This window comes from Equus przewalskii, chromosome 1 (assembly GCF_037783145.1).
Source record: "Equus przewalskii isolate Varuska chromosome 1, EquPr2, whole genome shotgun sequence".
Taxonomy (NCBI): domain Eukaryota; kingdom Metazoa; phylum Chordata; class Mammalia; order Perissodactyla; family Equidae; genus Equus; species Equus przewalskii.
Window position 1 is genome coordinate 92,432,130 of NC_091831.1, and position 16,569 is coordinate 92,448,698.

A 16,569-nucleotide genomic window follows, 5' to 3' on the forward strand; every position below is an offset into this window, starting at 1 on the left:
AGATCTAATAAATGTTAGTATTTTGCTGTGTCTGCTTTAGATTTTTTTCCTTTAAAAACAAAACATAGGGCTGGCCCTGTGGCCAAGTGGTTAAGTTCGCGCGCTTCGCTTCAGTGGCCCAGGGTTTTGCTGGTTCGGATCCTGGGCGTGGACATGGCACCGCTCGTCTGGCCAGGCTGAGGCGGCATCCCATAGCACAACCAGAGGGACTCACAACTAGAATCTACAACTATGTACCGGGGGACTTTGGGGAGAAGAATTAAAAAAAATGTACAGACGGTTCCCTTTGCACGTCTCCCCAGTAATCAGTCCCTCCCCTGCCCCAGGGGCGCCCCCATTTATGAGGTTGGAGCACGCCCTGCTGAGCTTGGTTGGAGTCCTTAATTTTGAAACTGAGAACCCACTCTAGCCAGCTGGAGCAGAAGGGATTTATCAAGGGAAAGGCTGAAGAAACTTGACTGACTTTCCTGGAAAGTCTCCTTAAACCACACTTCAGGGCCGGGCCACTGCTGTGGCTGCGGGCCTAGAGCCTTTCTGTGGCTGAGTCCAGGTGTGGCTTAGCAGGCTCTCTTGTGCGGCTTAATCAAGCTGTCTAGTGGAGCTGTGGCCTCATCTGAAGACCTGACTGTGGCAGAATCTGCTTCCAACACACTCATGTGGTTGTTGGCATGATTCAGTTCCACAGTGGCTGTGGGCCGGAGGCGCCCTCACTGCCTGGCCACATAGGCTTCTCTGCAGGGCAGTTCACAACGTGGCAGCTTGCTTCCTGAGAGCAAGCAAAGAAGAAAAGGGTGTGAGCAGGATGGATGTCACCATCTGTAATGGGCTGAATAGTGTCCCTCAAAATTCAGACCCTCTGGAGCCCCAGAATGTGACCTTATTTGGAAACAGGCTCTTTGCACATGTAATTAGGTAAGGATTGGAAGATGAAACCATTGGATTCAGAGAGTCCCTAAATGAGCAGTGTCCTTATAAGGTGAGGAGATGATGCAGAGACACACAGAGAAGGCCATGTGAAGATGCAGGCTGAGACTGGGATGACATATCTAGGAGTGGAGGAATGCTGAGGATTGCTGGCCATCAGCGAGAGTGAGGAGAGCAGCATGGGATGGTTTCCCCCTCAGAGCCTACAAAAGGAACCACCATGTGCCAGCACCTTGCTTTCAGACTTCCGGCCCCCAGAACTTCGAGAAAATAAATTTCTGTTGTTTTAAGCTGCCAGTTTGTGGTAACTTGTTATGGCAGCCCTGGGAAACTAATATACTGCTTTTTGTAGCCATGTCTCAGACGTGGCGCTCCGTCATTTTGGCCATATTCTATTGGCGAGAAGCAAGCCATTAGGTCCAGCCCAAAGCTGCGAAGACCATAAGGCAGGGATCATTGGGAGCCCTCTTGAAAGCTGTCGACCATGGTGCGCCACAGGCGGAGTATAACGCCACATCCTGTATCCGTTCTCCTACTAAGGACACTGGATCGTTTCTACTCTTTACAATGAGAAAAATCTAGTCCGGTGATTCTTGAACATGTCTTCTTGTGCACGTTTGCAAACTTCTCTAGGATCTAGGAGTAAAATTGCTGAATTGAAGAACTTTAGTAGTTATTCCCAAATTGCTCTTCACTGTGCTTGTGCAGAGTCATACATTCCTACCACTGATGTTTAAAAGTTCACATTTTCTCATACCCTCAACACCTGGTACTGCCAGATTTTAAAAACTTTTGTTAATCTGAAGGGAGTAAAATATCTTGCTTTTTCCTCTTTTCTTATTGACTTATAGGCATTCTTTATATATTCTGGATACTAATTTGTTACTTCTATAGGTCATCTCTAAATCTTTCTAGCATGGTTTATATATTTTGTCATAGTTTTTAACTTTTGTAGATAACTTCCCGTATGCTTTCTAAAGCTTTTGGTATCATTTTAAGAATGTTTCCCCCATTCCAATGTCACGATGGATCTTTAATCTAGAATTGATTTCTCATATGCTGTGAGCTTCTATTTGTACCTATTTCTGTTGTATTTTCTAATTCATACTTTTCCCATTTCTCTTATTGGTCACATTAGTCACATTTTATTTCTTAGTCTTCCATTTAGTGATTTTAAATTTCACATTCTTCTGTTCCTTTGACACTTTCCCTTAACTTTTAAGTAATCATATTGAAAGCCTAATCTACAATAAACAAACATCTCTTTGTCCTCCTGAACATTTAGTTTATCCCAGTTTACATACCTGTTCCCCCTACTCCTGATTTTACATCGCTGTTATTTTTTTCCCCACTCAATATACTTACGTAGTTTTGCCCAGATGTTTACCAATCTCTTTGCTTACCACTGCTTTCTGTAACCTCCCTCTTCTTTCTGGACTCATTTTATACAAGCGCATCTTTCAGCAGTTCTTTCCACTGGGGTCTGTTTACAATTAACTGTGTGCGTATCTGGGATTGTCTTTACCTTCACTGTTGAATGACAGTTTCCTTCAGTAGCTTGAAAACGTTATTCCTTCGTGTCTGGTTGTTGCGGACGAGAAGTCTGATGGCAGTTTCACACTCGTTCCTGTGAGCGATCTGTCTTTTCTCACGGCTTTTAGGTTCTTCTCTGCGCGCTGTGCTCCAGTTTCACTGTGTGGTGGGGATTTGTTTCATTTATCCGATTTGGGATTCAGTGTGCCTTTTAAATCTGAGGACTTGCGCCTGTCAGATCCCTCATTTGTTCTCCCTTCTGCATCTACTAACTGAGACACATTTTGAAGCATTTCATTCTATTCTGCATATTGTAACTGTTTCATATTTTCCATTTTTAATCTCCCTGTGCTGTGCACTGAGTGATTTCCTTAGGTCTTCTAATTTACTAATTCTCTCTTTAGTTATGTCTGGTCTCCTGTTAAACCTGTACCCAAGTTTTCTGTTTGTTTCAATGACAATATTCTTCATATCTAAAATGTCTTTTTGGTCCTTTTCCAAATCTATTCTTTTTAAAACTATCTTGGTTTACCTAATGGTTTCTATTGCTTCTTTTATCTCTTCAAATGTGTTAACACACTCATCGTAAAGTCTCTTTCAGATTACTCCTAGTTCTTGGTGGAGGCATGCACTGCTGTCTCTACCCACTGATGGCTTGGTTCTTGTAGGGTCACTCCCTTTTTTTCTGGCACCTGAAGGAGGGAAGAGGGCTTTCTTCCCACCTCAGTCCACAATTATCACCAGAAGTCAGATATCTTCACCTAGGAAAAAGGGGCCTTTGTTTCCTTAGACAAAGAGACCCCTGAGGAGCTGGCCCTGTGCAACCTCCCAAGTGCCCGATATCTCTGAGTGGTACCAAGTGGCCAATTAAAAGGTAGTTCTGAGAACTTTTCAACATATTCATCTGGCCCTTTGTGACCTTGAAACAGTCATTTAACTATTAACCTTTTCTGTAAAATATTATTTAGAGGGAGAAAAAGATAAAATATTTTAAGTATTATAAAACTCAAAAGAAAAGGTGATACGTGATTTCTTAAAAACAAATAGTTTAATTAATTTCATTTTTATCTGGGAAAAAATACAAGTTTAAAATGAAATGACAAGCACTGTGACATGTCATCATGTGTCATTCTTCACGGTACTACACTTATTCAAAAGTGAAGATACGGAACCTTTAAAAATTTCTGGAATTGAAGATTCCCCACTGCAGATGAAAACAGATTGGTTATAAAATGTCAATTCACTAAATATTCCATTTTCAGTCTTTATTTTTATAGGGAATATTTTATAGAAACACTACAAAATAAGGCAGACTTTGGAAATCCAGTTATAAAAATTTAGGAAAAAAGTGTGAACTCCTTGTTTCTTTTCTTGGGGGGGGGGTCACCTGCAAAGCCCCTCAGACGGCAGAGCAGATGGCAGTGCAGGTCAGAAGTCTGGTTCCCACGCAGAGGGAGCCCGTCCTGTGGCTCCAGAGTCAGACCCCCAACAAAACTGCTTTTCCAATTAGCATCAATCAGAGAAGAGTTTAACATACACAAATATTTCTATAGTGCAGTAAAAATGTCGTTTTATATTTGTAATTTGCATTATGAAAATAAGTCTGTACACCAAGTGATATGTATTGAATGCATATGAATCATGTAAATTTGGTCATGGCATTTAAAGTTGGCTTTGGCTTTGAAGTATTTTTAAATTCATAGAAAATATTGAACTTCTAATAAATAAAACATTTTAATAACTGATATTAATAATCAACTTCAAAATTTCTTTGTATTTTTCATTTGCTACTCAATTTTAAAAGAGAAGTCACTTTCAGTAGTGTTCCAAAGTAAGTGATTGCACCTTCTATGATGTGGGAAAAAGTTGCTAAAGATCCGATGGCCATTAGTTGTTCTTAAGTGCTGAAAATAATTGAGAGAAATTGTTTGCAACAAGATATTCTCTGTCACTGGCAGGAAATCCATCAACGTCCTTTGCAGGGGCACTCCCAAGCTTGGGTTTTAATGAAAGCTAATGTGAACCCTGGTTCTCATGTGACTTTCTCAGGAGCCCCTGCAGCAGGCCCAGGTACGGTGGACTAAGTTGCACTTTATGGCAATGGCATCAGATGGCGGCTACAGAAGGTTACTGACGTCCCTGTGTGCTTTCACAGGCAGTGCAGACCTGGGGACTGTTCTGCTTAATACTGAAAGGACCAAGGAACTCTGGCTGCCCTCAGGAATTCAAATGCCCGAGAGACAAAGCTTCAGGGCCCTGGGGGTGTCGCACACTATTCAGGAGGCGGTCGGAGGCTCCGCAGCTTCATCTCATCCAGTCCTTTCCAGTATTTAAAGTTGTTGTCAAGATGCTGCATTAACTCAGGCAGGTCTACAAAGGCTGGAGAGAAAGAGGGGAATGTGATATCCTTTCACAGCCTCCGCTTAGCAGTTTACGCTTTCTAAGGAGAGAGCATTTTAAGGAAGGGGTTGGGCAGGAGCAAGTATTTGCATAATGCTAAACAGACACAGGCAAACACACAGCAGCTTGAATGCGCCGGGTTTACTGACGTGAAGTCCAGTACTCAAGGCCAGCAGCTCTGCTGTGACCACCTGTTGAGCTGACAACCCTGGTAAATAAAACAGAAGGGAGCTAATCTGCTTAACTGCCAGTTAATCAGCATCTCTGGGCCTGGGTGTCAGGAACACAGTGTTGTGAGCCTCCCACCTTATGGCAGTGCCAGAAGCCAGGCCCTGACTGGCTCTGCTATGTGCCCCCCTGCCCTCCACTGCCACATGCTTCACTTAGACTGTCTCCTGCCACCAGCACCAGAGCCTGGAGGACACAGGTGGGGACAAGCCAGGTACACATGAAGAAAATGGGGCCTGGAGGGCCGTGTGTCTGATCTCAGTCCCAGAAGCAGTGAGCTGGAAGTCTGCAGTCGGGCCCCAAAGCCAGAGCTCTTTCCTCAGGCTCAGTCCTATTTCCCGACACAAGCCCCGCCCCACCCTCCCCACTCTGCTCCCTAGGAGGTGTGGGGGCTGGTCTCCTGCTGGCCGGATCTGGCGTTTACCCGCCCTGCAGCCCCCAGGGTGGGCAGAGCAGGTGTCCAGCGAGCATTAGTGGGGCCTCTTCTCTGAGAATCCTCTACTTGCCAGGCTCCTGTGCCGGCACGAAGGCTAAAGGAGAGCGATGTGCATCAGTCCAGAGCAGCCCGCTCTCAGGTCTGCTAGAGGGAGCCTGGGAGAGCAGATGGCAGAAGGGCTCCCACAGGAACACTGGGGTTCCGAGTCTGCATGCATGGTTTTGAACCCTAGGCTCTTTACTACTAGCTGTGTGGCCTCAAGTTCAATTCTCTCAACTGTCTCCCCATGGGGAGAGGGCAGCTAGTGACAAAGTGCACAAAGAGACCTCAAGGATGGCTCATTTCTTCTCCTCAGTCTTTCCTGAAAGTCTAAGCCCCAAAACATATTCTAGAGTCAAAGACACTACTTGCTACTTAATGCGCAGTTCCCCTTATTTAGGGAAATACACTCTAAGAGTTCTTACCGTCCCAAGCATCAAACATGTCTGTGATGAAGTAGTCGATGAACGAGATTTGGGATTTGGGGATGCTGCAGGTATTTCGGTCAAAAACTGGCATCACCACAGGTAAGTCCTGCCGCTTCTCTTCATCAGTCTGCAAAGCAGAAAAGGCTAGAATGACGAGACTCCAGTATCTGGCTCCACTCCACCTGGGAGCAGCCCCTCCACCGGAGCCTCTCCTGGCAGCCCAAGGAGCTTGTGGTTGAGAAGCTGATCAGAGAGCACCAGCCAACAAAGCTGATCTACCACCAGGCAACAAGCTGTTTCCAGAAGGGAGCACTCTGTGCCAGGAGGGCCCGAGGACACTCCAACCCAACCCAACCCACGTTTTCAACACCTGGAAGCCTCCTTCAGGAAGATTCCAAATGGTATCTGTGGTGCACGAGCACACTAGTTAGCCACCGCCCTGCTGCTGTCACAGCTCAGCCATCCTCCCACCCAGCATGTGTTTCAGGTGCCCGACACCAGGGTTGCAGTGGCGAGTGACAAACAGCTCCCTTCACAGAGAAGGGTCTGGTGGCTGCTTCTCATCTTGGGCCACATTATCTTACTAGCAGAGGGTCAGTCAGCTCAGCTGTTCGTGGCTTCAGGGGGTTTTCTGTCTGTGCTGCAGTCCAGGCCTGCCCTCCCCATCCACACAGAAGCAGCGACGACCCTCATGCTGAGATTTCTTCTCTCTGGCTCAACGTGACAGGGGCAGGGAGCTTACAGGGCCCTTCTCTCCTGGAGACTACTGTTTGCCAGTCAGATCATCTGTGACCCATGTTCCCATCTAGGTCACCAATGAGAGCTCCACACTTGTAGATGCTTCCTTTCTGGGACCCAATCCATGGGGCAGGGTCTACAAGTTTCACATTTCACCAGTGTGCCCAAAAGTACAATAGGACAGACTGTCTAACACCGCAAAGAAAGCCAGACATGCAGTACTCAAGCCCTACCCCCCAGTTCAGTTGAGGAGCCCCACCCAAAGAGAGCAACCAGAGACGCCATTTCACCTGGTCTTCAGGCTTGGGCACTCTTCGTACCCAAACTACTCAAGAGAGTGTGGTTAGGATGAGTGGACTCCTAATAGATAGGTTCTGCCTAACCCCACTGAATATAGGAAGAAACTGTCATTTAATGGCTTTTATAGTAAAGTCCAATCATCAGAGTGACATCAGCAAAATGACGAATTAGGATGCCCCTAGTCCTCCTTCCCCCATGGAAACATCAAAAACCAACAGACTGGCTAAAATAACCTCGTAAGAACTCTGGAGAACAGGCAAAGGTCTACAGCAACCAAGTGAATGCCCAATCTCATTCACAAAAGCCACATTCAAGATGGTAGGAAATGCCAGGGCATCTTTTACTCACCCTTGCCTCACCCCTTCCCTGGCACAGTCTTGGTCTGGAGGAGGCAGCAGCCCTGTTCCCAACTGCTTCCCTCAGACTGAAGGGAGTAGAGCTGACCTGATTTACAGCATTCTAACCTGTCTCGACTGGCTGAAGCACTGGTCTCTGTTTCACCTAACTTGGCTCTCAGGTGGAAAAGCAATGGCTACTGCTTGGGAAGGCTATACGGGAATGAGAGACTTGGAGATGCCTGGGGCAAGATATTACGCGTGGAGGCATATAATATACCATCCAAGGCCCCAAGGAGAAGCTGGGAGAAGGCTCTTCGGGAAATTACGACATTCAAAAGCAGCTGTTTGTATAGTGGAATTGAGAAGGCCACACAGAGGCCCAGAGCATGCCCCACTAATGAGTAAGGGGCTTTTCTGGCACAGAGCCAAACTAGGAGAGGCGGCTACTTTTTCAAATGTCCGACTTTCAACAAAAAAAATCACAAGGCCAAAGAAACAGGAAAACATATCCCACTCAAAAGGAGAAAATAAATTGGCAGAAACCATCCATGAAGAAGCACAGGCATTGGACCTATTAGACGAAGACTTTAAAGCAGCTATCTTAAACATGCCCAAAGAGCTCAAGGAAAGCAGGAAAATAATACAGGAATAAAATGAGGATGTCAAAAGACAGAAATTATAAAAAGTAGGCAAATAGAAATTCTGGAGCTGAAAAATACAGAAAATGAATTGAAAAATTCACTAGAGGAATTCAACAGCTGATTTGAGCAGGCAGAAGAAAGAAATTTGAAGACAGGACATTTGAAATGATCAAGTCTGAGGAGGAAAAAGACAAAAGAATGCAGAATAGTGACAAGAGCCTAAGGAACTTAAGGGACAACATCAAACACACCAATATAAGCATTATCAGAGTCCAGAAATGAGAAAGGAACAGAGATTGTTTGAAGAAATAATAGCCAAAAACTGCCGTAACTTGAATACACGATTCTACAAGTCCAAGAAGCCAAACAACTCCAAGTGGGATAAACCAAAGAAAAACACCACACTGACACATTAAAACCAAAAGTCCAAAGACAAAGAGAGAATCTTGAAAGCAGTAAGAGAAAAGTGACTCGTCACATACAAGAGATTCTCAACAAAATGATCAGCTAATTCCTCAGCAGGAAACTTGGAGGCCAGCAGGCAGTGGGATAATTACATAAAGTGCTAAAAGAAGAAAACCTGTCAACTGAGAATTCTGTGTGTGGCAAAACTGCCCTTCAAAATGGAGAAATGAGGACATGCCCACATAAACAAAAGCTGAGAGTTCATTAGCACTACATCTGGCGTATAAAAAAGTGCTAAAGGAAGTCCTTCAGGTTGAAGTGCAAGAAAGCTAGACAGTAACTCAAAGTCACATAACAATATAAAGATCTCCAGTAAAGGTAAATAGAAAGGCAAATATAAAAAGCAGTCTTATTATAACTTTGGTTTGTAATTCCACTTTTTATTTTCTACAGGATTTAAAAGACATGCATAAAAATCACAGATCTGTGTTAATGGGTTTCCAGTGTATAAATACGTCATTTGTTACATCAATAACAAAATGGGATGGAGAGACAGCTGAACAGGTGTTTGTGTATATGACTGAAGTCAAGGTGGTATCAATTTAAAGTAAACCACTCTAACCTTAGGATGTCATATGTCATTCTTATGCTAACCACAAAGAAAGCATCTATAGAATATTAGCAGAAGGAAATGAGGAGATCAAATATGCCACTACAAAAAAATCAAATAAACACAAAAGAAGGCAGTAATGGAGGAAATGAGAGACAAAAAGCTATAAAACATACAGAAAATAAAATCAAAAGTAAGTATTTTAAATGTAAATGGATTAAACCCCCCAACCAAAGGCATAGCTGGCAGAATGGATAAAAACATTATCTAACTATATTCTGTCTACAGAAGACTCACTTTAGATCTCAGGACACAAATAGGCTGAAAGTGAAATGATGGAAAAAGATATTCCATGCAAATAACCAAAGGAAAGCTGAGGTGGCTATGCTAATATTAGACAAATACACTTTAAGTCAAAAACTGTTCCAAAAGACAAACAAGGACATAATTTATTGTTAAATGGGTCAATTCACCAAGAAGATACAACAATTAAAGGCAGACTTCAATTTAGTGCGTACTGCCTTAATCTACTTCGCAGATACTGCATTTTTTATAAGACCCTCCACCAGCAAAAAAATTAGAACTCGCTGAAGAACTCATGTGATTAGCATTTTTTAAGCAATAAGGTATTTTTAAGTTAAAATATGTACATTTTTTTTCAACACAATGCTTTTGCACACTTAGTAGACTGCAGTACAGTGTAAACATAACTTTTATATGCACTGGGAAACTAAAAATTTAGTGTGACTTGCTTTATTCCAACACTCACTTCACCATGGCGGTCTGGAACTGAACCTGCACTTCTCTGAGGTCTGCCTTATAAGCGCATATGCACCAAATATCAGAGTTCCAAAATATATGAAGAAAACACTGACAAAATTGAAGGGAGAAACGGACACTTCTACAACAAAAGTTGGATACTTCAATACCACACTTTTAATAATGGCAAGAACAGCCAGTTAAGTAAGAAATTGAGGACCTGAACAACACTATAAACCAATTGGACATAAGAGACATATTCAGAACATTCACCCAGTGACAGTTATAACACATCTTTCTCAAGTGCAAATAGAGCATTCCCCAGGATAGAATATATTTTAGGCCACAAAACAAGTCTTAATAAATTTTAAAAGAAAAAAATCATAATCACAATGGAATGAAACTGGAAATCATTAACAAAGTAAACTGGAAAACTCACAAGTATGTGGAAATTAAACAGTACATTCAGTACAACAAAGGGGTCAAAGAAGAAATCACAAAAAAAAATTGGGAAATACCTTGAGACAAATGAAAATGAAAACACAACACACAGGAAGATGTGGTAAAAAGCAGTGAGAAGAGGGAAATTTATAGCTATAAACGCCTACATTAAAAAGGAGGAAACCTCTTAAATTGACAACATAATTTTACAACTGAAGGAACTAGAAAAAGAACAAACTAAACCTAAAGCTGGCATAAGGAAGGAAATAATAGACTAGAGCAGAGATAAGTAAAATAGAGAATAGAAAAACAAATAGAGAAAAATCAACAAAACCAAAGGTTGGTTCTTTGAAAAGACTGATAAAACTGAAAAATCTTTAGCTAGACTGACTAAGAAAAAGGAAAGAAGACTCAAATTACTAAAATCAGAAATCAAAGTGAGGACATTGCTGATTTTACAGAAATAAAAGGATTGATGAACAACTGTGCACCAACAAAATGGCTAATCTAGATGAACAAATTCCTAGAAACATACACAGGCTGAATCATGAAGAAATAGAGAATCTGAATAGGTCTATAACTAGTAAGGATATTCAATTAGTAATAAAAAACCCTCCCAACAAAGAAAAGCCCAGGACCCGATAGCTTCACTGGTGAATTCTACCAAACTCTTAAATAGAAGTAACAAAAATCCTTCTCCAACTTTTGCAAAAAATTGAAAATTTCTAACTCAATCTATGAGGCCAGCATTACCCTGATACCAAAGCCTGACAAAGACACTACAAGAAAACTAAAGACTGATACCCCTTCATGAATACTGATACAAAAATCCTCAATAAAATACTAGCAAACAGAATTCAGCAGCAGCTTATTAAAGGATCATACACCATGACCAAGTGGATTTAGTCCTGCAATGCAAGGATGGTTCAGCATCTGAAATCAATTGATGTAATTCACCACATTAAAAGAACAAAGGCAAAAAAACCCTACATAATCATCTAGAATGGTACATTTTGTTATATATATTTTACCCCAATAAGAGACAAAAAAACAAGAAACCCTCCTAAATTGCTTCCCAAAGTGGTTGTAGCATTTTACACACCTATCACTGATGAATGAATTCCAGTTGGTTGACATCTTCATGAACATTTGCTGGTGTCAGTCTTAAATTTTTAGCCATCCTAGTGGGTGTGTGGTGGTATTTCACTGTGGGTTTAATTTGCATTTCCCTGATGACTAATGATGTTCAGCACTTTTTCATATGCTTACTGGCCACTCATATATCTTCTTTTGTGAAGCGTCTGTTAAAATATTTGGCCATTTTTAATTAGGTGGTTTGTCTTTTTATTATAGTTATAGTTCCTTATATATCCTGAATATAGTCCTTGTCAGATACGATTTGTGGATATTTTCTTCCAGTGAGGCTTGCCTATTAATTTTTTAGCAGATGAGTATAATTTCTGAATTTTCAGTCTCATTTATCAAATTTTCTTTTTATGGTTATTGCTTTTTGTACCTAAGAAATATGTGTCTACTTCAAAGAGACTGAGGATATTCTCCTATGTTTTTCTCTAAAAGCCTTATGGCTTTAGGTTTTGTATTTAGGTCTATGATCCATTATGAATTGACCTTTCTCTGTGATATGAGGTAGGAGTTGTGGTTGATTTCCACAAATATTCCAAAACCACCTGCTGAAAAAAATTTTCCTTTCTGCACTGATTGTACAAACATGGTCTATTTCTGGGATTTCTATTTTGTTTCATCAGTGCATTTGTTATCCTTATGCCAGCAGCACACTGGCTTGATTATTCTAAGTTCTGAAACCAAAAAGAGTAAATCTTCCAACTTTTTCCTATTAGAGTTTGCTTCACTTATTTAAGATCCTTCATATTTCCATATAAAATTTAGAGTCATTTTGTCAATTTCTACAAAAAAGTCCTGCTGGGATCTTGATTGAGATTGCGCTGAATCTGTGCATCAATTTGGAAAGAACTGTATCTTTACAACTTTGAGTCTTCCAATCTGTGGACATGGGCTACCTCTCCATTTATTCAAGTGTTCTTTAATTTCTCAGCAATGTTCTGTGGTAAAGGACTAACATTCTTTTGTTAAATTTATTCCTAATTCTTGTTTTTTATTGCTATTGTAAATGGGATTTAGTTTCATTTTCCAGTTTTTGTGTCTAGTACACAAAATACAGCTGACTTTGTAGAATGAGCTTGTGTTAGACGATACTGCTAAATCATTGCTATTATTAATGCTAGCAAGTGTCTTGTACACTCAGTTTCCAACATAAAAAAAACTCATGTCACCTGCAGATAGAAGCAAATTTATGTCTTACTTTCTGTTCTTTGTACTTTTCCCCTGCCTTATTGCAATGGCTTGGACTGCCAATACAACATTGAATAGAAGTGGTAAGAATGGGTACCCTTGCCTTGTTTCCAGTCTTAAGGAGAAAGTATTCCATATTTTACCATTAAAGATAATGTTAGCTCTAAGTTTTTGCAGATGCCCTTATTAAGGTAAGTTCCCTTCTATTCCTAGTTTGCTAAGAGTTTTTATGATGAATGGGTGTTGAATTTTATCAAATGCTTTTTCTGCATCTACTGAAATAATCATGTTTTTTCTCATTTATTTAATTAGTGTGGCAAATTATAATAATTGGCTTTTCTGATAGTAAACCAACCTTGCATTCTTAGGAAAAACTCTATTTGGTAATGACATATTATCCTCTTTATATACTGTTCAATTAAGTATCTCTGTATCTATATTCATGAGGATAACGGACTATAATTTTCTCCTGGTATTGTCTTTGTCAGGTTTAGATATCAGAATGACAATGGCTTCATAAAATGAGGTGGAAGGCATTCCCACTTCCTCTATTTTCTGGTACAATTTGTAAGACTGGCATTATTTTGTCCTTAAATGTTTGACAGAATCCCTCAGTGGAACCATGTGGATACAGAATTCTGGGTTGACAGTTTTCTCCTAACAGCATTTTAAAGCCATTGTTCCAGGGTTTCTGGCCTTCATAGTTTCTGATGTGAAGTCAGGAGACAGGAGCATTGTTGTTCTCTTAAAAGTAATGCGTCATTTTTCTCTGGCTGACTTCAAAAAATTTCATCATCTTTGCCTTGTAGCTGCTTGACTATGACATACCTGGGCATGGGTTAAAGTTCACTAGGTTTCTTGAACCCGTATGTATGTCTTTCACTAAATTTGGAAAAGTTTTCCATTATATTTTCTAATTTTGTTTTTCTGCTCCACAAGAATTTTTTCTACCCAGAGAGAATATGAATGGCAGACAACAGTAGAATATCTTTAAAGTGCTATTAGGAGAAAACCATCAACCAAGGATTCTATATCTAGTGAAAATATCCTGCAAGAATGAAGGCAAAATAAGCACATTTTCAGATACGGAAAACTAACAGAATTCATTACTAGTAAGCCTACGAAATGTTCGTCAAGGACACAATTTCATTTCGAACTCTACTCCCTAGTTTTAAGCCCATTACCTCTTATGGTCTTATGCGTTTCTCTCTTTTACTTAAGGGACTTAAGAGGCTGAATCTTACCTGAGAAAAATATTCTTCTGAGATGCGTGCAGCCCACTCAATGCACTGTTCCAGGGGTCGGCAGGGATTGGACACATCAGCACACTTAATCAGCATTCGTTTGATCAGAGTCCGGTTCTCTGGAGTCCTGAGCATAGTGTTTATGGCTTCTTGATCTTTATCGGTTTCCTAAAATGTGAGTGGAATTCAAAGTGATCAAAATGGGTCCCCTGATATGAAGCCCTGTCTCACAAGTGTGGTCCCACTGTAAGCACTAAGGCACTGTCCAGGATCTAGAAGTTAAGGGTTCATAAAACCAAGTGCTGAGGATACTCTGAGCATTGAGCTTAGCCCCTCACTTTACAAAGGGGAAAACCAAGGCCCACTGAGATTCCAGCAGGTCCCCAGGAGTAGAGGGTAGCACTGGGGGTTGGTGTATCTGCCCTTCCGCTTCTTCTTGGCTCTTTCTTCTCTTCTTCTCACTCTAAATATTTCTTAGAGCTGCCTTTTCTTTCTGTTCTACTATCTCTATTGCTCTCCCTTGCTAAGAACCCAAAGACTGGCTTTATCTTTTGGTATATTTACTAAAACAGAGTGTGAACTGAAAAAATAAAACATTTCTCTGCCCTCACAACAAAGAAAGTCTTGTGGTCTACCAGGCTCCCGCTTCTCACAACCCAGTCCCCAGTCCAGCCCTGTGACAGGTATGATCATAGGAATTAGCTGTCAGCACACTAAGACTGTGTCAGACATAGTGATATTTCCTTAACATTGCCCTAACAGTTTATGGTACACAAAGGACTTAACAGTTACTCCCTTTTGATCTGCACTCACAAAAAGATCTTGTGATAGGCATGAAAAGCACTATCATTTACTATTACATTTTACAGATGAGGACACTGGGACAGAGAAGTGAGGAGACTAGTCCAAAGCTACACAGCTAAGCGAGGATAAGAACTTAAATTCCACCTTTAGTCCTGGGCTCTGTCCATTCACAATACCACATGCTGTCTGATACACAAGGAGCCCTTCTGGATATAAATTCTCAATCCATGGTGTAATGGATCCTCTGGTTATAGGCCCTCTGAAGCAAAGAGCACTGTCAAAGACAAGTGTGAGCAAGCAAGTCTCCTCATTCTGAATCTGTGCCCGTCAAGCAAATTCCCAACAGTCAGTCATGTGATTGCAACGAGTAACTGCAGCAGTCTAAGAAGGCCTGATGGCCCCATCTCAGTGGGGACATATCTGCCATCAAGATGGGCAGGTGGCACCCTGAGCCTAGGCTGCCTAGTCCTCTAGAGAGTGCCAGAAGGGACACTACTGAGGCTGCCTCAGCAGCTCTCCTTGCTCCAAGTTTGACACTGCCAACCAGCTTTGTGCTGACCCTTCTCTCTTCAGATGTGTTAATGCTTTCAGTCTGACTACAGATCAGAAGGCCGGCTGGAAACTATTTTCTTTCATGTTGCTTTGTCCCTGCTCCGACTCATTCGAGATTGATTTCCAGTCTCTCAGATGTACCTCCAAGTACTGACTGACAACAGAGATGAGAAATACGACTGTCAAGTGGAAGAGGATTCAGCTGAGTCTGGGAACTGCCCAGACTAGACAGGGGAAACCAACTCTGTGAGGTATGTGGTTTCTTTCTGTGGCAAGGGGTCAGCCAGGAGCAGTGCCCCAAGTGACAACCAGTGCTATCCAGGATGGCAGAAGAGGAGCCAATAAAAGAGGCTGGAGTGGGGGCTTCTGCATCGAAATCCTTGGAAAGGGAGTGAAGTCAAAGGCAGGCTGACAAACTGGGAGAAGAGGAAAGGCTGAAGGGAGCAGAGTTCTCAACACGTTTCAAATCAGGCTAAACAGGAGCACATGTGAAGGGGTAATAAGGTAGAAAGCCAGAGACAGAAAGGCCATGGCCAATCAAATGAGTTGCAGAAGTAAAGTGGAGTTAAAATTCAAGGAATTGTGATCCTAGACTGATAGGCTAAGTCATCCCTGGGCATGGCAAAGATTCTCAGCATGGTGACAGGACCTGGGGAGGAGGGCAGTAGGAAAGGCTGTGAGCTGGTACTAAGATGTCCAGTGCAGGTGGGGTAGGTGGTAGAGCAGACATGTGGGCCTCAAAGGAAGAGGGTTTGTGAAGGAACATGCGCTCCAGGTGCTGATGGCGCAAGGAGTCTAGTATCACAGATACCATCTGTTCTGTGCCTGTCTTGGCCAGGCCCATCAATCCTATGCCTTGAGATTTATTAAGCCCATTCTACAGACAAGGAGTTGGGGAAGCAGAACTAGGATGGAAACTCGGATCTGTCTGCTTTCTCAGCTGTGGTCTCCCACCTTGCAAGAGGTTTAATGTTATCCTTGCCAGGCAGTTGTTGTGGGCTCCATGCCTCAAATCCAGAAATGAGGGGCAACAACGTCACTCTTGTGACCAGAATACAGCATCCTTCCCAACCCCTACCCTCCTGTGACATAGACCAACAGAGGATAGCTGCTGCTACCACAGAATGTGCAGAATCAGGAGTGGCTGGTGAGAGACCTCAAGAGCTCCAACTGACCCCAGAATGCCTGAGAAGAGGGGGAGGGGACAACTGTAAGAAAGGGTGCAGGGATGGTCCACCTGTCTAAAATTAGTGTATCTCAAACTTGGCCCTCCCTTCCGAGTTTTCATGTCTATTTTTGGATGCCCTATACTTTTTTCCTGCCAAGTTTTTGTGCTTTAAGTAATTTTTTAACCACTGGAAATTAAATTCAATGAGCCCACTGGGGGAAAACTTCCACGACTCATGATATCCTAGCCC

General features: G+C 42.0%; 1 protein-coding gene across 10 annotated transcripts in view; it reads right to left on the reverse strand.

Annotated features, from left to right (window-relative positions):
- Positions 1-3,483: 3,483 nt before the first annotated feature.
- PDE8A (phosphodiesterase 8A) overlaps positions 3,484-16,569 on the reverse strand; it is a 137,796-nt gene continuing 124,710 nt past the window's right edge. For all 10 annotated transcript variants that reach the window (XM_070570608.1, XM_008512673.2, XM_070570635.1 and 7 more), the window contains 3 exons: positions 13,796-13,963; positions 5,986-6,115; positions 3,484-4,836 (listed from right to left, as the gene is read on the reverse strand). In XM_070570608.1, the coding sequence (XP_070426709.1) occupies positions 4,730-4,836; positions 5,986-6,115; positions 13,796-13,963 (405 nt within the window). In that variant the 3' untranslated portion in view covers positions 3,484-4,729. The remainder of the gene's footprint in view (positions 4,837-5,985; positions 6,116-13,795; positions 13,964-16,569) is intronic.